This window comes from Synchiropus splendidus, chromosome 4 (assembly GCF_027744825.2).
Source record: "Synchiropus splendidus isolate RoL2022-P1 chromosome 4, RoL_Sspl_1.0, whole genome shotgun sequence".
NCBI classification, from domain to species: Eukaryota; Metazoa; Chordata; class Actinopteri; order Syngnathiformes; family Callionymidae; genus Synchiropus; species Synchiropus splendidus.
Window position 1 is genome coordinate 617,210 of NC_071337.1, and position 21,936 is coordinate 639,145.

General features: G+C 52.9%; 1 protein-coding gene across 2 annotated transcripts in view; it reads left to right on the plus strand.

Annotated features, from left to right (window-relative positions):
* Positions 1-21,936, plus strand: part of iqsec3a (IQ motif and Sec7 domain ArfGEF 3a) — a 52,075-nt gene that overhangs the window by 17,404 nt on the left and 12,735 nt on the right. For both annotated transcript variants that reach the window (XM_053861643.1, XM_053861644.1), the window contains exons 3-8: positions 4,126-4,753; positions 12,935-14,151; positions 17,361-17,522; positions 18,199-18,321; positions 18,932-19,098; positions 20,061-20,200. In XM_053861643.1, coding sequence (XP_053717618.1) covers positions 4,126-4,753; positions 12,935-14,151; positions 17,361-17,522; positions 18,199-18,321; positions 18,932-19,098; positions 20,061-20,200 — 2,437 coding nt within the window. The remainder of the gene's footprint in view (positions 1-4,125; positions 4,754-12,934; positions 14,152-17,360; positions 17,523-18,198; positions 18,322-18,931; positions 19,099-20,060; positions 20,201-21,936) is intronic.

Here is a 21,936-nt window from a genome sequence, read left to right on the forward strand (position 1 = left end):
TTGGTTTGTATTCGGACGGTCAGTCTCCGTCCATCTGACGGAGATCCTGATCAGCTGTCCAGGACCGTCATGTCCTGCGGTGTCGGCCGTCTGTGACGGCGCTGTCTCCCCTCTCCAGACCCAGGTGACTTTAAAATGGCGGCTCCATCGCGACAGAACACGATCACCATGGCACGTGACGTTTGTTTCCTCGTGTCGAGCGATTTCACATTCCATATTCAGCAGGAGGAGCAGTTGATGTTTGCAGCTTGTCCTTGTCTTCTGTGTCACCGTGAACTCATCCTCGCAGACGTGCGGCTGACACAAACACAGGCTCTGATAGATCCACTACAAAGTACTGCCACTCTGTCGCCTGCTAAACCTACTGTTTGTGACTTTGGGCAACAGACGTGAGGCTCCAGATTCTCACGCACGTCGAAATAGATATTTAAAGTTGTGTCTCTTGCTTATCGCCAGTAGGACACCGGCTATTCATTTTTCTTTTCATGATTCATTGAAAAACTACATTCATTATTAGGTACTTTTAAATAGAAATGAAAGAAGTTGTAAATAAAATAGAAAATACTCCGTTTCCAGGACAAACCACAGACTCGGTGTCCTGAGCTTTGGTTTTCCTTGTAGAGTTTAAAGACTAATGCCCAAATGCTGCCGCTTTAAGGCCTTTAAATGCGAATAGCTTCAGTACTGAAGATGCGCTGGACAGGCCAGTGCTTCTCTCACATACATGTGCGTTATTTGCCTTTGTTTGAATCATCATGAGCAGAGCACTTCTGTTTTCCTCTCACCAGCAGGCCTCTCCAAATCTCCTCGGTCTCCTGATGTTGATCCGTGTTGACAGCGGGTCACGGACGCCATCTTGTTCTGGTTGACAATATGAGTGCAGCGTCTGAGCGTGAGGAGTTTGTGTGAGCGCAGGTGCAGGAAGCGTCTGAGAGTGTGAGTTTCTCTGCTCTGCTCTGGGGATGCTATAACTTTGAAAGGGCCGGATCACGCTGCGTGTTCTCCGCACGTGTGCTGGAAGAGCCAGCTTCATGACTGAACCGTGTCAGACCTACATTGGACTTCAGCGAGTGCTTTGTGAGCCAGGAAGTGCTGCGAGCTCTGACCAAATAAAGCCCTCTGAAACCGAGCTCTCGCCACAGGCTGCCTCACTTATGGCATGACTCCTCGCTGACCTTCAATTTCTATAGTGTCGTGAACAAATGTGGCTCTCTTCAGAGAAAGAGCGACTCTCTTCCTCTTCCAGAAGAATCTGAAGCTACTTGTGTATTTTGTTTTGACTTTAGACTTAACAACACACACAATAAATAAATGAACACATGTAGATGCTAAATAAAACTGATAACGAAATACGTCGTGAGTAGTTTCTGGGCCGTTCTGTTCCGGAGCTCCTCACAGGGGGCGGAGCCTGACGGAGGTGTGGATGGGGGCGGAGTCTGAGAGGTCAAGGTGTGTGTGAGCTGCTGCTCTGTTGATGTAGAGGCTCAGAAACAGCTGGAGAGAGATGGAGGTCGGCCATCTTGCTTTATAGTGTTGGGCTTCTGACTTCCCTCTGTTCTACAGTTCCATCATGGGGATTTGGACATTTAGGATCCAGGATCCTTCAGGTCCGAATCGCGCTGCTTGGCGGCAGGATTTGTTGGACAATGTGAGCGTTTGGCGTCGACAGAGATTGGATGGAGTTGGCAACAAAGTCGCGATGACAAAAGTGCAGCGCCTCTTAAAACTTACTGGACTGGTTGGAATTGCATACATAGTTCTCATGGAGGGACTGGAGAATATACTTCATGACGAATTACTCCACTCTTTGAGTGAAAATGTGATGAATGAATTCGACCTTCATTTGTAACGGAGGAGTTATTCAATATCTTCATGCAGTTAGTGTGACACCTGTGACGGGGCGGTGTTGTCACGTTCACGCCGTCACTCAGCTTGTTCATCATACCTTGCATCGCCGTCAGATGAGGGTTGGGCTCTTGACAGTCCACCAGCACCTTTACATCCCAACCTGCTCCTCAGGTTGGATGCAGATTGGCCCTTCGTCTTGGAGGAGATTTTGGCGCCGACACCATTTCTCCCCACTGGAGTCAGGGCAGCAGCTGCTCGCTGGATTAACCTCCTGCAGCATTTGCACTTTTTCATTCGTCCTCAGCTGAAATGCGATGAAAAGACGGAGCATCAGCATCCAGGTCGGGTCTCTGCCTCGTCATCTTCCCAGGTGATGTGCAGCAGAGAGGCGGGGACAGAGGTGGAGGAAGACAAGCGGCAGCCAAGAGTGAGGGGGGGCGAGTGTGGGGCGAGGAGCGGAGGCGCTGCAGACCCTCGGACCAAGTCTCTGTAACTGATGCATGAATAGTATTTCCCTGTCGGTCCTCGTGGGAGAGTGGACCGAACTTCTCCATTAGCCTCTTAAACATTCATATCCAGGCGAGTCTTTGGCTTCACCTGCAGCACGTTTCCATGCGCATCGCCTTGAAAGGTCTATTTCTGAAGCTCACCTGCAGTGAGATGTTGAGGCAGAAGGCTTTCTTCTTCATCCGTTTATTATTCATGCCTCCTGCCTGCTGTATCATGGAGCAGCAGCTACAGTAATGGCCCATTACAGAGACTTTGGGTGCTGCCATGTGAGATGAATAGGAAACCGTCTGTGCGACAAACAAACATTTTTGCTCCTGGAAAATAGGAGGAACAAGCAAATAATTCAGTGTCGACAACAGAGCTGTGCAGTAAACATGGGCGTCACTGTGGCGCTACAAATGCTCTGACTGCGTCAGGACGCACGAGAGCTTCACAGTGGAGGGAGCTTCACAGTGGAGGGAGCTTCATAGTGGAGGGAGCTTCATAGTGGAGGGAGCTTCATAGTGGAGGGAGCTTCACAGTGGAGGGAGCTTCACAGTGGAGGGAGCTTCACAGTGGAGGGAGCTTCACAGTGGAGGGAGCTTCACAGTGGAGGGAGCTTCATAGTGGAGGGAGCTTCACAGTGGAGGGAGCTTCATAGTGGAGGGAGCTTCACAGTGGAGGGAGCTTCACAGTGGAGGGAGCTTCACAGTGGAGGGAGCTTCACAGTGGAGGGAGCTTCATAGTGGAGGGAGCTTCACAGTGGAGCTTCATAGTGGAGGGAGCTTCATAGTGGAGGGAGCTTCACAGTGGAGGGAGCTTCATAGTGGAGGGAGCTTCACAGTGGAGGGAGCTTCACAATCAAGTGCTGGTGTTCAGTCGTAGTGTCACGGGGAGACATGGGACACAGCCCTAGTTTGGTGTGTCGCAGTTGGGAAGGGACACACTATACCCAAAGTAGGCTGAGTATCTGGAGTCTAGATGAGCCAGAGTTACATTCATCGCTCTCATCACCGTGTGCTGCTGGCGACACGTGAGACTAGCTAGCGCTTTAAGCAAGACTTGTAACAAAGTAACTAAGCGACGGCTGTTTGCAGGGAAGTCTGAAGAGGTTGGTTCAAGGTTGTACACAGCAGCACAGCTGTGTGCTGGTGCTGTACCGAAGTTCTTCAACTCTTGCCCCATCTGATGTGGCGTGTCCTCCATCATGTCCTTCCTCCTGTTGTTATGGGTTTGATTTGGTATTAAATATGTATCGCCGTCTAAAAGAAGACGTACAGGCCCGGCCTTATGTTTAATGCATGGACGGTTTTAGCTTCAGTTCCAGGTCGCAGGAGGGATTTCACTCAAGCCTGGAACAAAGCCAGGACCAGAAATATTGTTTTGCTCAATAAAAGTTGTTGTTTTGGATGTGCAGGAGACTTGTTGAGGTGCATGGCTTTTCCAGTGTTTCGTGTGGGTGTGTGTGTGTGTGGGTGTGTGTGGGTGTGCGTGTCACTACCGGCTGTCCGTTTTTCTGTCCCCACAACTCCACCCTAGAAGACGCTTCTGTAATCCTGAATTTTGTTTGATGTCAAGGTGGGTTTCCAGCCCTTTTACGCTGTTCATCTTCCTCCTTTTCACTGTATGTCCTCACTAGAGGTAGCCAGGCGGGTGAGCTCACCCTGATAGCCCAGAGAGGGAGGAGGGCAGGGTCTTCCCAGTGACCCATGCAGACTGGAGAAGATGTGAGCGCGCAGCACGGACGCAGCAGCAACCTCACTCTGCATTTTCTCCTCCTTTCTGCAGCGATGACCTTTCTCCAGACTCGGGGCAGGATGGTAAGGGAGGAGAGGGGGAGCTGCAGAGTGAGGCCCAGTCACATCCGCAGCAGCAAGAGCCACAAACCCCACCCCAACAGCCACAACCCCAACCCCAACCTCAGCCTGAAGCGAAACTGCCACCACGGCCAGAAGTGACGCCGCAACACCGGCCGGAAGCCGTACAGGAGGAAGCGCCGCCGGAAGCCAGCCCCCAGCCCCAGCCTGATGCCACCCCGAGCCCCCCGGCAGAGGCCCCTCCACAGCCCCATCCTGAAGCCACCCTGCAGCAAGAACCCGAGGAACGAGCTCCATCAGCTCCAAAGCCAGAGCAAGTGGATGAACCAAAGGTGGAAGCCCCGACCCTCTCCCCGGTCAGAGCGGAGAAATGTGGGTCCCAAAGTGTGCAGGAGCAGGAAGAAGAAGAAGCAAAGGAAAGTCAGGAGAAGGCGCCAGACAAGGCAGAGGAGGAGGAAGTGGGAGGAGCAAAAGGAGGTGGGGCAGGGAGGAGAGCCAGTCTGCACCACACCACCTCCCCCTTGAGGGTGCAGCGCAATGGGGCCTCGCACTCGGCCACCTCCGACTATGAGCTGTCGCTTGACCTCAAAAACAAGCAGGTAGGGATGTGTTTGGGTGGTGTGTGGGCACCTGTGTGGCTGGGAGGGTCCAGGCTGCTCACCTCGTTCCTCTCGCCCTCATGTGTGGAGTCTTTGTCACCTTCCCTCTTTGAGTCTCCATCATCACCCTCATGTCATGCCATCGACCGGCCGGAGGTGGCCAACTCCCCGCTGTTTTGTTTGGTGTGAACTCCTGTCAAGTCTCACCCTGTGTCTTCATGTCTCCCCTGGCTGGACGTCACGCTCTCCCTCAAGGACTCGCCGTCACCCCGCCTCCTCCATTCCATCAGTCATGTGCTGTCCATTGCCATGTAGCCACCACGCGCCCATCAGCCTTCGCTCAGGTAAGAAATCCCACCGAGGACTCGACACGTTCACCGTGCTGCTGTTGATGCTGCGGTGAGGCTGGCCACTGAAACACCTGCTACCTCAGTTCTGATGGCTTCTTCTCCCTTGGTGTCTGAGGAACTAGCGGCTAGCTTAGCCACGACAGCGCCAGAGTCACAGGAGGTTGAACTGGAACAGAGGTGCGGTGACCATCTGTGAGGGCGGGAGGCTGTGGAACAGGGGCGGAGCGATTATGGGATGTATTCCCAGAGTCCAGGGACCAGAATGGAGCTGCTGAAAATGAAACTAGTTGTTGATTGGTGTGAGTTTGGAGGATTAACTGAAGCCTCTGTCGGAGGATTAGAGCCTTGTAAGGACCAAGTTAGTATTGTGGCGTGATGGCGGGGGCGGGGGAGGGGGGAAGGCCCACGCTCAACCGAGAGCGCCACCTACTGAGCATTGTCAGTCCAGGTCACAGCACCAGTGCTCATCGAGTCGCGGCAGCCTTCATGGGTGGACTGCAGGACTGGAGCCAGGGTTGTTGACTCAGCCTCGTGGAGGGGAGTCACCCCTCAGGGCCCGAAACTTTCTCGCTGTCTTTCATCTCTCTACCAGCCCTCATTAAAAAGTGAATTCCAAAATTCATTTTATTTCTCTTTTGACTGAGTAGAGGGCGGTGATAAATGGGCGATGGCGCCTGCTCGCTCAGGAAGCGCCGCGCTACATTAGCACCACAGGTGTGGACCGACAACATAGTGGCGCTGTTTCCGTGAGCCACCGTGAGCTTCTGCTACACAGCAGCACAGAGCCCCAGCTCCATGTGCCACGATGCTCGGCGGCGCTGGCTCGAACCCATGAAACGAAGGATTATTTCCTGGGCCATATGTGGAGCGTTCTGAACGTCAGGCTCAGACCGGGGGGTGTCTGCGAGTGGCCGCTGGTTCACCTTCATGAGCACGGAAAACTCTCCGTCGAGTGCAGGTGTTTCAAGTATCGTATTGAATTTGTGGCGCTGACGCCTTTTAACGCGCATGTGCTGCAGGATGCAAACCTTACATGACGGACTGAAAACGCCTCCACAGTCGACACGCTGTTGCCAAGCGAGCGGCGAGTCGCAGGGAGGGAGGAGCCGACGCATCACAAACTGCAGGCGGGGCTTCATCAGAGCGCTGGCTGTCACATGTGATCAGATTTGGTGATCGGCAATGACCGATCACGGCGAGATCTGCTTCTCATAATCGGTGGCCGATCGACTGGAGCATCCCTCGTAAAAGTCCATATATTAGCTGCGTCGTTGTATAAGGCGCAGGGCTCAGACCGCGAGGAAGAAAAGGTTGCAGCTTATAGTCCAGAAAATACGGTGCTGGTTTGGACATGTTTGCAGTAGGGTTCCGAGAGTGAGGCAAGGCCGAGCGGCTGCTGGTCTGAGGGGCTGTGGACAGCTGCAGTCTGACCAAATCTGCCCCACGTGTGTAATAACTGAGGGATTACTGTCTTCTCCTGGCCGGTTACTTCATGACACATTACCACATAGATATACATGAACCACATTACGCGCACAAGACGCACCGCTCCGAGCTTCGCTGTTCGTCTCTGCGATTCCACTCCACACTCTCCGTCCACACACCTGAAGTGCCTCTCACTCCGTGTCTCCCTGAGACCAGGCTCATGGATCACGTGTCAGTGGAGCTGCAGCCTTGTGAGCAACTGGGGTGCAGCATGAGTGTCAGGCTAAAGGAGACGAATGGACCACGCTCTGATCCTGAGCCTCCTGAGAGAGTCGGAGCTTTGTAGTCAGCACTTACCTGTGGACCCAAACTGCTGCTTTCATTCTGAGTGGTGTCACCGACTGAGGAGCTTGGTATGTGTGTGTGTGTGTGTGTGTGTGAACCTTAGAGTTATACATGCGGGGACCGATTCTTGTAAACACACCCCCTTACGAGGACATATTTGTCGGTCCCCACAAAGCCTCAATTAGAAGGTGAGGAGTTCCAAATGACTGGGTTCCAGTCTTGGAGAGTCTTGGTTCAGGTGAACCATGTGTTTTGGATGGTTTGTTCAGGGGGAGAGGTCCTCACAAGGGGAGAGTTGTGTGTGAGAAATAAGAACACACTTCTCTAAGAGAGGAGAGACAGTGTTGAACCAACAGTGTTGGAGACGCTGAAGACGGCCAGTGAGGTTCATGATGGATGATGAAGGTGTGACTGGAAGATGACCATGATGAAGGTCAAGTGCAGGAGGCTCACTCTGGTGTCAGCTCTGTTCAGAGCCAGCTATAAGCCAGAGGCCTTCTCTTTATAAGTGACTGGTGACGGAGTGTATTTTGTGTTTCGTTGATTCGACACTGACCTCACAAGCTGCTGGGGACCAGTGTGAGTTGGAGTCCCACCAGGCAGCTGTGAATCCCTGACGCTTCGTTGATGTCATAGGAGCTGCTTGGCAGAGGTCTTGTGTGTCTCCAGCTCCATGCTCTGCTCTCGGCTGGTCAAGGTCAAACCAAGGTCATTCCTCTGGTGATCTTCGTCTGAGAAGTGACGAGAGCATGAGCTCCACAGGCTGCCTGTGTTATATTGTGCCTGAAGATCAGGGCCCTTTAGAGATACAGTGAAACATTTGGATGTTCTCCGAGTGCCAGTGCAACCAGGGCTTGTGATGTCCCCAGAGTCTTGTGGAAAACTCCCCGTTCCGGTGTGTCTGTGGACAGATGATGGTCCATGGCGAGGGTCAGGCACAGGACCTCAGAAGAAAATGGATGCTTGACTGTTTTTTTTCTGCCGTGATGTAATATCACACCCTCCTCACATGATTCTGAATGTTTGTTTTCACCAAGTTACATTGAGTTTTACATCAAAAGGGCAACAGGGACAACAACACTGGACTCAATTCTGGTTCAAAACATCTCCTGACTGAGACTCTGAAGTGAGGAGCCTCTGTGGAGGTGTTCTCTGCTCCTCAGTTCCCATGATGGTCCTCATTCCTCCGAGAGAAGTTAGCTGGTGCTTCAGTGCTTCAGGTCTTCAGCAGCTCCAGAGGAAGATGATGGACAGATCAACGTTCAGATCCAGGACCAGAGGTTGGAGAAGCTCCTTGATGGAGATGTTTCCTGTCACAGCTGTGAAGAGAGAGCTGGGTGGAAGCTGCTCCAGTCACCAACACACTTGCTCCTCTCTCAGGAACATGGAGAGGCGCAGGGAAGAGGTGGCTCCATCAGGTCTGTCAGTGCAGTGACGGAGGTGTTTCATCCATCCCGTGAGCCTGTGTGGCTTCAGCAGTCCTGCGGAGGTCGTGACCAGGTGTGGAGTCAGGCCAGGCTGTCGTGGTGTGAATGGACGAGCGTGGGTCTTTCTCACTGGGCTCAGCTCCTGGTTTCATCTCACTGAGAAGATGGAGCAGCAGAAGGAGCCTGCGAGTGAGCAGCTGTGTGGACAGACGCTGGAGTAAATCAAGTATTGATTCATCTGGAAACAGTGAAGGCGATGGCGCTGGTGTTCAGCGAGGAACTGGAGGAGTCGGCATTTCTGCACTGCTTTACAGCACAGTCCCCGCGTGTTTGTTCCGCTGGTCCGGATCCGCGGCGCGGCGGCGCTCGGACTGATGGCGTTGCGGCGGCCTGTGATTCTCCCTGAAAACCCACTTATATCAGGAACGGGACGCCGATGGTTTATTCATCACCGGGGAGAGAAGGGAAGGCAGACTGCTGCATTCCATCAGACGCAGCCGCCGTCCGACATCTGCACTGCATCATCCACTGCCATCTGAGGGGTGGTTCCACCGGGATGAAGTCACCCTGTGTCACTCTGAGTAGACAGCTGGAGGACTCCTCCCTCACATGCTCCATCTCCACCGGGTGTCTTCACCCGCGCAGACGTGATGGGAGACACTCTCTGTTGTGACATGACTGTTGTGATGTGTGGATGAGGCACCGTGAAACCCTGTCCTCGTGTTCTGAGGCCACTAGGTGGCGCTCTTGGTTTAGAAATGATGAGAGGTTCCATTGAATGAGTGGTTCGAGTCCAAACATTTTACGGCAGACTGCATCAGCTAGTGGCCTCTGACAGTCAGGGCACTATGTCATGAAGCCTCATCCACCCTGCACTACTGTGTCATGAAGCCTCATCTACCCTTCACTACTGTGTCATGAAGCCTCATCTACCCTTCACTACTGTGTCATGAGGCCTCATCTGCCCTTCCCTACTGTGTCATGAGGCCTCATCTACCCTTCACTACTGTGTCATGAAGCCTCATCTACCCTTCACTACTGTGTCATGAGGCCTCATCTACCCTTCACTACTGTGTCATGAAGCCTCATCTACCCTTCACTACTGTGTCATGAAGCCTCATCCAACCTGCACTATTGTGTCATGAAGCCTCATCTACCCTTCACTACTCTGTCATGAAGCCTCAGCTACCCTTCACTACTGTGTCATGAAGCCTCATCTACCCTTCACTACTGTGTCATGAAGCCTCATCTCCAGTTCACTACTGTGTCATGAGGCCTCATCTACCCTTCACTACTGTGTCATGAAGCCTCATCTACCCTTCACTACTGTGTCATGAAGCCTCATCTACCCTTCACTACTGTGTCATGAAGCCTCATCCAACCTGCACTATTGTGTCATGAAGCCTCATCTACCCTTCACTACTCTGTCATGAAGCCTCAGCTACCCTTCACTACTGTGTCATGAAGCCTCATCTACCCGTCACTATTTCTTCAGTTCATCTGCCATGCTGCGTGACCTGCTGGCATCACTGATACATCTGATGGCAACTACACCGAGCAGCTGGTTCACTAAACTGGTGCCAGTTCAGTGTCTTCCCACCTCGATCTACAGACTCACTGGCGTCAAAATGATCCCTGTTTCCATGTCTCTAAAATATCCTCAGTTTCTGAGTTGGTTTTTCTCCTTGAGCTTGACAGAGACAGAGTCTCACCAGTCAACATCAAGGTTGCTCTGTCTCTAATGGTCTAGCCAGAACCTGTCAGATGGGACGGACAGGTATTCGTCCCACGATGGGGACATCTTTAAGGGCTGATAAATGTCCAACCCCACTGATCCAGTGGAGTCCAGATGAAGTGGAAAAGCATGGCTTGCAGGTGGTGCCTCTGCTTCTGCCCTGCAGCAGCGTCCTGCTGTAACCTCCAGAGCTCCGAGGCCAGCGCAGCACAGATGCTCTCGCTTCATCAGAGTCTGTCCATCACTCGCAGATGTGTGGTGACCCAGATGTGGCGCAGGCCTCATCTCAGTGTTGGATCACATGTCCAGCGCCTGGAGCTCCGCTCCGCTCCTCATTTGTTTGAGTTTTCTTGTGTGAAACATGATAAATATTTGAGCGCAGATCTTCTGCCAGCGCTTTCTGGGCCACGGCGCTCTCATCGTCTGTAAGTACAGTGGAGGAACGAGGCGCCGCTGGCTTCATGGCTAATGCAGCCCGTTTGAGAATTTCACTCAATAGTGGTCGGGCTGTGGAGAAGCGAAGGGAATGAACTCTTGCTCCCACAGCTGAGCAATTCATCTCACCTGCGGCCACACGTGATGCGGCTGCCTCACTTTCTTCCTCCTGCACCCGAGACGGGCTGCTGCCGCAGGTCACCCTGCAGTTACCCAGCAGTGAGAGTGGAGAGCGCAGATGACAATGTCAGCCTTAAAATTCTGGCTGCATTCCACTGCAGCGCTGCTCTGGATGGATCTGAATGGAGGATTTCAGTGTCATTCCAGTTCTCTTGTAAGTAGATGATGGATTGGCTTCCTCCACGGGGGAAGGGGGGTTTCTCCCGAGTGGATGCAGCATTCTCATGGCGTGTTGATCGGCCGAAGGGTTCATGACTCGTGACGGATCAGAAGGTGAACGTCCAGTGTTGCTGTGTGACACTTTTGGTACCACACACACCAAGTCCTTTCTGCTGGCGTGACATGAGAAACGTGTCTCGTCTGCAGCTCAGCCTTTGTTAAACGTGTCAGACAGCTAAACCATCAAATGCCCGGTGAGAGGAAACGTTGGATTCCCCTAACACGCCTGGTGTGTCAGGTGGATGTTGTGGGTCACGGTGAGGGTGCGATCGCTTTGAACCGTCATGGAAGCTATGATGAAGCTATTTAATGCACTGCTTCCTGATGTGGCTTCTGCTGCCCCCTAGGGGGCGTGGCGTAATGACGGGCCCGTGACACGCTTGGGGTGAAAAGACAACAAACAGATATAGACGAAGGAAACGGCAGCGTAGCATTGCAACTTAGCATAGCAAGCGGCTCACGTTGCAAAACATATGCGACTCCTAGTGGATGGTTGACATCTGGAGGGGCCCCTGCGGTACTGCATGGACCGTGTCTTCCTTCAGTCCCTGCTGTGTATTTTGGTCTCGTCACTGTGAATCTCTGGCAGCACTTATCGAGAGTGTATTCTGCAGCTGATGGTGGGGTGACGCTCCCCACGTCCACCGTGTCTCGTGGCAATGAGAAGGACCTGAAGAATGTTTGGTGACACGCCGCACTTGTCACACGCCGATCTTATCTTGGTGCGCCTGCTGAAGAAATCCCCCTCCCTCCCAGTTTTTCTGATGAATAGCCGGCTCAGTTTCAGACAGTTTACAGCTGAGAGGGAGACCTGGTCTGTGTTTGTGGAGATTACCAGTTCGCAGGCCGTCAGCTTAAACTCCTCTTCCTTTTTTTTTTACAATGCAGCTTTGGCCAAACTGCTGTAGTGAAGAAACCAAGGAAGCACAAAAACACGAGTCATGCCGAGTCAAGAGAGAGACAAGGAGGACTAAATAAGGGGATTTTTAAAGAAAGGAAAAGATGTTTCTTCTTGTGAAAGGAGTCGCGTGGAGGGCGAGGCTGAGGTATACGAGTGGAGTCACTGAGAGGAAATGGAGATGTTGCATGAGAAAAGACCCGGGAGAATAAAGCCTGCCGTCTGCCACCTGGTCACCTGGAGTACTGACTGGATCTGCTTCTCTCAGCTCAACCCTGCCTTCCCTTTTCCATGTCAGGGGTGCGCCACTGCGCTGGGGATGAAGCTGATATTTGGGGGCCTGTGGCTTGAGCTGGACTGACGGTCGGACTCCTGCTATCTGTCAAGCAACTCCAATGTGTGGTGCTTCAGGTGAAAGGCAGTGAGGCAAGCTTCTTTCTGTCAGTTGTATTTTGGGGTGAAAGGACAGATGTGTGAGACAGTGAATAGGATCGACAGCGTGTTCCTGAGATGTTTGTAACTTTGCATCAGCTGTGAAGTGGCTATTTTGGGGTGAGAGCTCAGGCACGGCAGGGTGCAGTGAAGGTTTAGGACTGTTGAAAACCTTGGCACCAGTGCTTGCAATGAGTCAGTCCCTCCAGGAGGTGGCGATGTTGCGATCGCTCATAGGAACACAATCCAAGTTCCTTTGGCCCCGCCCCTCTACGCTGCATGTGCTGCATCATATTACCTCCCTCCTTGTTGAGATGGTGGTGATTCGGACGCGAAGGATCCTGGATCCTCCAAATCCCCATGATGGAACTGTAGAACAGAGGGAAGTCAGAAGCCCAACACTATAAAGCAAGATGGCCGACCTCCATCTCGCTCCAGCTGTTTCTGAGCCTCTACATCAACAGAGCAGCAGCTCACACACACCTTGACCTCTCAGACTCCGCCCCCATCCACACCTCTGTCAGGAGCTCCGCAACAAGACAAGCAACATTTGGCATTTTTGACCGCAACAGTACCAAAATCCTGGAGTGGCCGCTGAGTCTACTTCCTAACTGATCTCTTCTCCCGGCGAGTCAGTTCAATAGTCTGATATCTATGTCACTCTGTCAGATATCAAATGTTTTTTCATGGCTTACCCTCACAACGGAACTCTTTTTCTCCGTCTCTCTGTTTCAGATCGAAATGTTAGAGCACAAGTACGGTGGCCACCTCATCTCCCGCCATGCCGCCTGCAAAATCCAGACTGCCTTCCGCCAGTACCAGCTCAGCAAAAACTTTGAGAAAATCCGCAATTCCCTCCTGGAGAGTCGCCTGCCTCGGCGAATCTCCCTGCGCAAGGTCCGAGTACAAAACACGGAGGGTTTCTCTGCTGAGCGGGCGCTGGCCGAAGGCTGCCACCTGGCAGGCGTCCCACTGGTGCGCTCCCCGTCCTTACCCGCCACGGTGGGCGGCAGCCTCACCGACCTGGAGGACTCCTTCACCGAACAGGTCCAGTCCCTGGCCAAGTCCATAGACGATGCTCTCAGTAACTGGAGTCTGAAGACCATGTGCTCGCTGCAGGAAGGCGGCGCCTACCAGTTCACTTCCGACTCCTTCAAAGCCGCCGTGGATTCTGCGGCGGCCGGAGTGGAGGGCGGCGCGCTGGGGGAGGCGCTCGCTCAGCCAAGCCCGCTGGACCCCAGCGGGCTCTCCAAAAGTGCCAGCAAGCTGATGATGGCTTTCCGGGACGTGACCGTGCAGATCGACAGTCAGAACATCCGAGTCTCCTCTTCAGTTGTGGAGTCGTCCACTTCAGTCACGCTAGGGAGCAGCGTTCAGCAAGACGGGAGCTGGTTGAACTCCACTACAAAGGTCCCCAGCCCTGAACCCTCACCAGCGCCCCCTCCTCCTGTCAAGATCCCAGAGCAACCCGTAGATCTCCCTCCTCCCCCGCAAGAGACGCCTGTCCCACCTGAGCTGGATGGGGAGGGAAGCGACCAGGACGCCGAGTTCCCGGCCCCGCCTCCCAGTGAAGAGCTGAGGGAAGAAGACCAGCCTCCCTTAACCCCTCTGAACAAGGTGGCTGCCAAAGAGCTGGTTGACTCCACGGTGCCAGCCCCGACACCGCAGGTGCCTGTAGCAGCGGGCGGGGCCTCTCTGGTGGTGGAGCCTCTGGGAGCCAAGAGGAGCGGCTCTGAAACAGCAGACAACAGCTCGGAGCAGATGAGCAGCAGCAGCACTTCCACCGAGGCGCGCTCCACCTCCGAGGCCTCGTCCAAGGAGGCTCTTCAAGCCATGATCCTCAGCCTGCCGCGCTACCACTGTGAGAACCCTGCCAGCTGCAAGTCCCCCATGTTGTCCACGGATGTCATGAGGAAACGCCTCTATCGCATCGGCCTCAATCTCTTCAACGTGTGAGTAGCCTCTTCTTCTACTGGTCTGTCAGCAGCTTGGTGGGCCACCTTTCACTGGCGGACTGAGGAACATATGCAGGTTGAGTGATGATTCTGAAGCTGAAGATAAGGAACTAAAAGCCATTTCAGAGAGATTTTTTCTCATCCTCACCGTATTTGTGAAACAATGTCCAGGAATAAGCACTGAAATACTGGGTACATCATGCAGCCTGTAGATGAAGATGAATGGAAGGGAATGGAATTGGAAATAAGCCTCTGACTCAAGTGAATGGGCTCTAAATTCATGAACTATAAACAAATACAAAACTGGAAAGGCACTCAGAGAAGCCAGACCTCCACCGCTGAGCTCATGTCACATGACTCTCTCTGAAAGAAGCGTCATTGTGCTCCGCATGTTGGAAGAGCAGGCGTGATGTGGGCCGCGACGGTGCCCCAGCAGTCTCCAGCGTCCAGCCACCCCCAAACAATTTTGTCGGCAATTTTTGCTCAGTCTGTACAGAGCAGCCGTCTTGGCTCCAAATAGAACGTTTCATTATCTTGTCCCTGTGAGGACCAGCATCAACGTTTCCCGGTAATTTCACTGCAATATCTTCAGAAATCTTATGAAACTTGTCAGGTTATTATATGAGTCTAGAATAATAACCTAGCCTCGTGTCTTAGAGTCAAATCGGTGACGTCAGAATCAATTGAAAAGACATGTTCGGAACACAACAGCACCTATTTAAAACTGAGCACTCAAAAACAGTGGAGCCAGAAGCCCAGGAAAAAGCACCACTGGTTCATCCGACATGAAGTGAAGCATTAGACGACGACACCATGGTCATCAGCAGTTCATGTGTTTGACTCTGTAGCTGGAAGTGAGTCCAGGCGCAGGTCTGACGCGGCGACAGAGTCAGCTGTCCGGAGTGTGGCGAAGTTGGCCGACGCTCATCTGCACTCACTTCCCTGCTAAACCGCCCGACACGTAATGACAAGCTCACACGTCCAGATGGTGAGCTGAGGAAGCAGATGCATGGGGAGAACAACATTTGCTCTGGATACTGAAGCACATCAGCGTCAGTCCCGCTCGGGAAATGTCAACATCACAGTCTTTCTGGCCTCGGACGGAATAGGACCAAGACTTTGGGTCACCAGGGGAAGTGCTGCGTCAGAACGTATTATATATGTGTTTCTTTTATATTTTAATATATATATATATATGTGTGACAGCAGCGTGTTCAGTGTGAGGTCAGGAGCCTGCGTCCTGGAGGTCAAGCGTCAAGGGTGGTGGTAGTTAGCAGCAAGGCATCACAGCTGTCCGACTCCATGTATCATTCCAGATCCGTGGTCGACAACTGGTCTGGAACGATCGGGTCGGATCAGTAAATAAACGGAGCGATATTTGATTTGAAGGAACTGAATGAACTTCATATACAACTCAACAGTATGATCAAATGAAAGCACTTTGTGACCCACACTTGGGGCCCGACCCACCAGCTGAGAACCACCATTCTAGATGATTTAATTCATAGTTTGGACTTTGTTACTATCTGCTTTGCATCAAACTGTGTGTGTAGGCCTCAGGATACCATGGTATTGTCACCGAAGTGGCATCGTGAGGTTCTTTGCGCTGGTGTGCTCACACCTCCAGCTTGGATCCACATCCAACATCTTAGCCTCCATGTGTCGGACTGCAGGAGGAACGGAGACGCACCTGTGTTCAGCCCCTGCGCCTCAAGCCAGCCGAGATGTGGCCGCCATCTTGCCGCCACTCAGTCCACTGTGTCACGCAGCTTTTGCTTGGTAGAGATGATCTGTGCTGCAGCTGCTGTTTGGCCTGACGTTTATAGAGAGTAGCGCTGGACTGCTGCTGCTCCAGTGGCTTGCGTCCTCTTCATCCCGCGTCGCTGCTACATGTGCGCGTCCTTACCGTGCAGGAGGCTGAGCCACAGTGACGTCCAAGCAGGCGCATCTCTACCGTCGCCTCGCGCCAGTCCGGCCGGTGAAATGTGCCTTGAAAGGGGCCCGAAATACCTCCACCAAGCTTCTAAGACGCGGAGCGGCTGGACTCTCCGCTCTTCCCTCCATCTTTTATTCATGCTCGTATTTTTACCTCACATTCATCTAAAAATGGTCCATATTTCATGTTGTGATCGGAGCTTTCACCGCTCCTGCCTCTGCTTCACGTCACGTTCTGACACGACTGAATCCGTCCTGCAACCCTTCAGCATTTAAGCTCCAGCCCCAAATATCTTTTAGAAAAGCCTGTCATTAATTCGAGGGTTTATCATCATCACATTTGAATATCATCAAATTCAAGTTGCACCAGTGAAGCTCTGGAGGCCCAGAACTAGGTTTTGCTGCTCCTGTTGTGAAGTTTTACACCTCAGGAACTGAAAAGCAGTTGAAGAATGTTTCAAGTGTCACCGGATACTGTGCAAGGCATTCTGGGTATCCCTCAATACCAAGCGAGGTCGTGGTGTTCCTCTACGTTCCTCAGTCTTATTGCTCAATTGAACTTCCAGTATCAGCAAGAACGTGCATTTTTGAGGATTAAGGAAGGAATTGGAATACAGCGTGAATCCAGTTCCAAGTGAATCCAAGCCAGAACCAGAACGGAGCCTCTGTGAGGTCAGTGGAGGTGGATCATGTCTCTGCAGGTGAGGATCAGAGGAGAAAGATGAGAGTTCAGAAGGAGCCAGTGAGCATGGAAGCCTGTTCTTCTCACCAGCAGATGAAGAGCCTCATCAGAACCAGGTGGAACCAGGTGAAAGAATGAGGGACCAGTTGCAACCATCTGTGTTTAGCTGAACGTTTGCCTCAAAGCAGCGTAAACACGCCACGATAGCGAGCTATCAACACAGCAGAGAAGCTCTGAGACGCAGCGCGGTAATAAACACAGAGGAACAAAAGTCACCCCGACTGTCAAACATAGCTGGCGACGTGTGACGAGTCCGTGGTGCAGAAACATCCCCATGTGCCACCACAGCTCCGCACTGAACTCCCCTTCACCTCTGGATCTGAGGTTTGACACGGTGGCGTGGAAAAAAAGTGTCAAGTGAAGAGAATAAAGTGGAAGGAGTGATGACACTCACACAGGACGTCTGGGCTTCACACCTTCATGTTTAGTTTTTTTAGTTTGACTTCTTATTTGAGGTCAAAATGGCAAGGCCTTCTTACTTCACCTGTCACGTGAGCTTACGCTGGTCTTCCTCCCCCTCTCTCCTCAGGAACCCCGACAAAGGCCTGCAGTTTCTGATCTCCAGAGGCTTCATCCCGGACACTCCCATCGGCGTCGCCCACTTCCTTCTTCAGAGGAAAGGTCTGAGTCGGCAGATGATCGGAGAGTTTCTGGGCAACAGCAAGAAGCCCTTCAACCGAGACGTCCTCGAGTGAGTGGCACCTCATCAGCCAGATGCTGCTTCTGTCCTCCTCACACGCCGCGGAGTAGAATATGGTGAAATGAATCCTGGAAGGTTGGTTTTCCTGCCGCCTCCCCTTCAGCCTGCCGCACGGCCTGGGTCACAGCTGAAGACATTTCCAGCCCAGAACAACAGGAGTTTCAGGTCCTTGTTTCGCTCTCAATTATTCAAACGTAAACCGTGGCAGTTAAACGTTCTTCATTATTCAAAGCAAATGGTAGCCCTCCAGGAAACGTAGCCCTCCGAGGAGCTGCTGTGTTTCATGCTTGGCATCCTTTATTCATCGGATTCCCACGAAGTGTTTCCCTCTCGCGGAGCTGTCAACGCCGCCTTGAAAATACAGCGGATCAGCTGATGTGCACGGAGAGATGGCGGATCACGTCGTGCGATGTCGGCCAAGCTGCGTCTAGTGCCACCGGATGGATGCAGTTAGGAGGGTTACGTTAATGTGAAGTGACGACAAGGAGGTAGAGCGAGAGAGAGAGAGGGCGATCAGAGGCGCGTGACGGTCAAGCCTGAGTCATCCGGCTGGTGAAGGCTCAACTGGCCGAGTGTCCTCAGGAAAACAGGCAGTTTACCCTCTCAACGTTCCGTCCACGCTGACTCTCTGATGTCCACGACACTGAGGCCCACCTTCTCTCTGCAGCTGCGTGGTGGATGAGATGGACTTCTCTGGGATGGAGCTGGATGAAGCTCTGAGGAAGTTCCAGGCCCACATCCGTGTGCAGGGGGAGGCCCAGAAGGTGGAGCGTCTGATCGAGGCCTTCAGGTGAGATGCCCCTCAGACCAGACTTGTTTGTCCTCCTTTGCTTCACAGGCCGTATACATGAGAGTTGGCGGAGTCTCTGCAGGTTCTGGGCCTTGGACTGCCTGCCAGAAGTCTCTTTCTTTCAGGGGTCAGCGCCAGTCGCACGAGGGGCCAAAAGAGAGGCCAAGATGGAGGAGCTTCACTCCTGGGGCCTCTGTTGGGACTCGACTTTTGCGTCCTACGTTGACACAGGCGTCTCATGCTTTGGGCTTTCTACCATTTTGTCCATGTGCCCAGTTCTTCTGGGCCACGTAAACTGCCTCGGCCCCAGGAGGGAGAAAAGCCTGTGTGTCACGAGCGCGGACGCTTGGGCTGGCGACACTGGGACCTCAGCCGCGCGTCAGCGGGGGTCCGGACTGGCACCAGGAGGAAGCGTATTCATCGATAGGGTTGCATAACAGGGTCCTGTGTGAGTGGTGAAGAAGTGCAGCCGGAGACTCTGCAGAGCGTCAGCATCCTCAGCCGTAGCTGGAGCACGAGGCTCCTGACTGAGGCGCTGAGACAGACTCTCAGCCTTGTGCCGGCTCCCTTCTGTTCCTCTGCTGATCCGTGTCTCTGCTCTGGCCTGCAGTCAGCGCTACTGCATGTGTAACCCGGAGGTGGTGCAGCAGTTCCACAACCCCGACACCATCTTCATCCTGGCCTTCGCCATCATCCTGCTGAACACTGACATGTACAGCCCCAACATCAAGCCGGACCGCAAGATGCTCTTAGAGGATTTCATACGAAACCTGAGAGGTAGGTGTGAATTCCTCGGTCAGACCGTGACATCATCACAGCAGGTGTCTTCAGTCACTTGCTGAAGGTTTTGACAGCAGGGGCCTCGCTCCATCAGACGAGGGGCCACAACAGTCCGTCAAAACTGAACACGGTACGAGGGATGTGTGCGCTGACTTTAGCATGCAGCGTCACCCGCCTTCATCCCGACTCAAACGTGGAGGTCCCCTCCCACTGCAGCAGGTTTTCTGATCGATTAAAAATGTTCACAAGGACAAACTGCGCTTGAGCTGAACAGGAGCCTGATGCCGAGTCAACGGAAAAAGATTTCCAAAGTAAAAACTCCTCGTTTTTGTGGAGTGAAACGAGAGCAGACGAAACAGAGTCGTTGTTTTCCCGGTGTATTCCACCGTTTCTCTCAACATGAGGTGAAGTGTGACTGGCGATGTCGAGGCTGCATCAGCGTCTGTCCGCACCTCGAGCCTCGCCTCCACTCAAACGCCGACACATCTTCCCAGCTCTGGCTGGCACGGTGAAATGACTTGATGTCCCGATTGGGCCCCCATACAGATCCAGCGTGAGCGCGGCGGGAAAATGCTAATGATGATGGTTAAAGTAGTCAAACAAACGCCTCAGTAAATATTTGCTCCGGAGCTGTTTTGCCTCACTCCTGCTGCAGGCCAAACCTCTGCTGGCTGACAGAACTCCTGATGATTTGGTGCGTAGTGGTGCTTCACTTTTTTCAGTTTCAAATTCAACGGAATAAACCGTTCACAGGTGGCTCCTCTATTTTCAGCCAATCAGGAGGCGTTTTCAGAAGTAGGCGCTAAAATCTCTTGCTCTCTATCCCGCTCTCCTCGGCTCAACCTTCATGTACGACCGTGGTGGAACCTCAGAGAACATGGGCAGATTCCGCCCATCACAGCCCCCTTCACCCCGGCTAGCTAGGCTGAGGATGAGAGTCGTGTGTGTGTGCTCCTCAGGTGTGGACGACGGAGCCGACATCCCTCGTGACATAGTGGTGGGCATCTACGAGCGAATACAGCTGAGAGAACTCCGCTCCAACGAAGACCATGTGACCTACGTGTCGAAGGTGGAGCAGTCGATCGTTGGCATGAAAACGGTGAGGCTGCTTCAGCGTCAGTTCACCGCTGCCCTGTGAGGACTGTTTCACACAGATGACTCTGTTTTCATTTGATGTTGCTGTACAACTGTTTTTTTTCCAAGTGCTACTGCTATTACCCAAACCCCACGTTGAGAGTCTGGTAAATCAAAGCCTCATTCTCCTTCAGTGGCTACATGGTGATGAGTTGGTGTTGGACCTGAGGTCGGGCCGAGCCTCTTGAGGTGTGAGTCGTCATTGTATAAGCAGACGCAAACTTTTAGGATTCTTTTCTTGCCAGTGGTCCCATGACTGTCCAGTGCTCTGGTGTCTGTGGCAGGGCAGAGCAGCCTGCTGGTCTCTCCCTCTCCCAGGGTGCGACAGCATGGTGTTGAGAGACGCTCCATAGCAGGCCTGGCCCACCAGTCCCAGGCTCAGAGCCCCACTGTTCTACTGTGCTGCTGAACAGAGCCCATGCTCCAAACACGTCAGGCTGTGAGGCTTCACCTGAACAGCTGCTCACCTGACTCAGTACAGTGGTTCAAGCTCCTCCCTGTGTGTCACCAGGTTGCTGGTTCACGTTTCAAACTCCTCCATTTGACCCTGATCCTCCTGGAAATATCAAGCGGCGTAGATTGACTTGACTCCTCTATGTTTGGACGTGGCTCCTGCCACCAATAACGTGGCCCCGCTCTGTGTGTGTGTGAGCCACGCTGCAGACTGGAGCCTCTCCTCTTCACGGACTTCACCTCCATCAACAGTGAACCACAGGTGAAACACATGCCAGAGCTTTAGTTGAGGGAAGGACACACGTGGAACTGAGTCACGTCAGGGGTGTTGATGGTGGATCTGATGAGGCTCCAAGTCTGAGGACCCACACTCACATCACAAACCGGCGGCCAGGTTTATTGTTTATGTTTCAGAGTTAAACGCCAGTCAATTATTTGGACATCTCACTGGAACAGCTCTCACTCTTTCCTCTTCTTTCCTGTATAAACCATCATCTCAACAGCAACTTGACCAAAACCACAGCCAGTTCTGCGGCTCATTTGGTGAAGAGCCGCATGAAACTGGGGAACGAGCCACATGAGGCCCGGGAGCCGTGGGTTGTTCCAGGCCTGCTGTCGCGTGAGCGGCTCATCTATATTGCATTACTCGCACCTATAGAAGACGTGACGATGCATCGATCAGGCTTCATGGAAGACACTTTGCCATGAAGCCTGGTGATATAAAGTTGCGACGGCACGGGAGGTGCGCCTGCTGTGTTCGGGAGGCTGAGTAGTTGCAGGACAAAGCAAGTGTTCCCAGGATGGCACAGCGCTACATAGCTAGCGTGTTGGAGCGCCGCCTCCTGCTGCACTTGACACCGTCTCAGAATCAATCCATGTCTGCTGCTGTTTCTCTTTGAAATGATTCTGCAAGGTTAAGCTCATAACAACTGTTTGATCAATTCCAACGTCAGAGTCCAGCTAGGCGCTGGAGACGTTTCCGCATGAACAGATTTGTCCATTTGTATCGGTCGACTTTCACATTGTCATTGAGACTCGGCGAGGCTGGCTGCCGTCCTCTTCTGCTCCGTGTTGCGGCTCTCAGCGTCAGCTGATGGATGAGGTGCTGCCGGAGCTGTCGCCGGATCCCGCTGACGGATGGTGACGGCACGCGCTCAGAAGTGTCTTCTTCAAGAGCCTGAGAAGAAACCTCTGCTGGATTTGCTGCTAAACTTTCAGATGAATCAGTCAGGAATCAGAGAAGCAGTT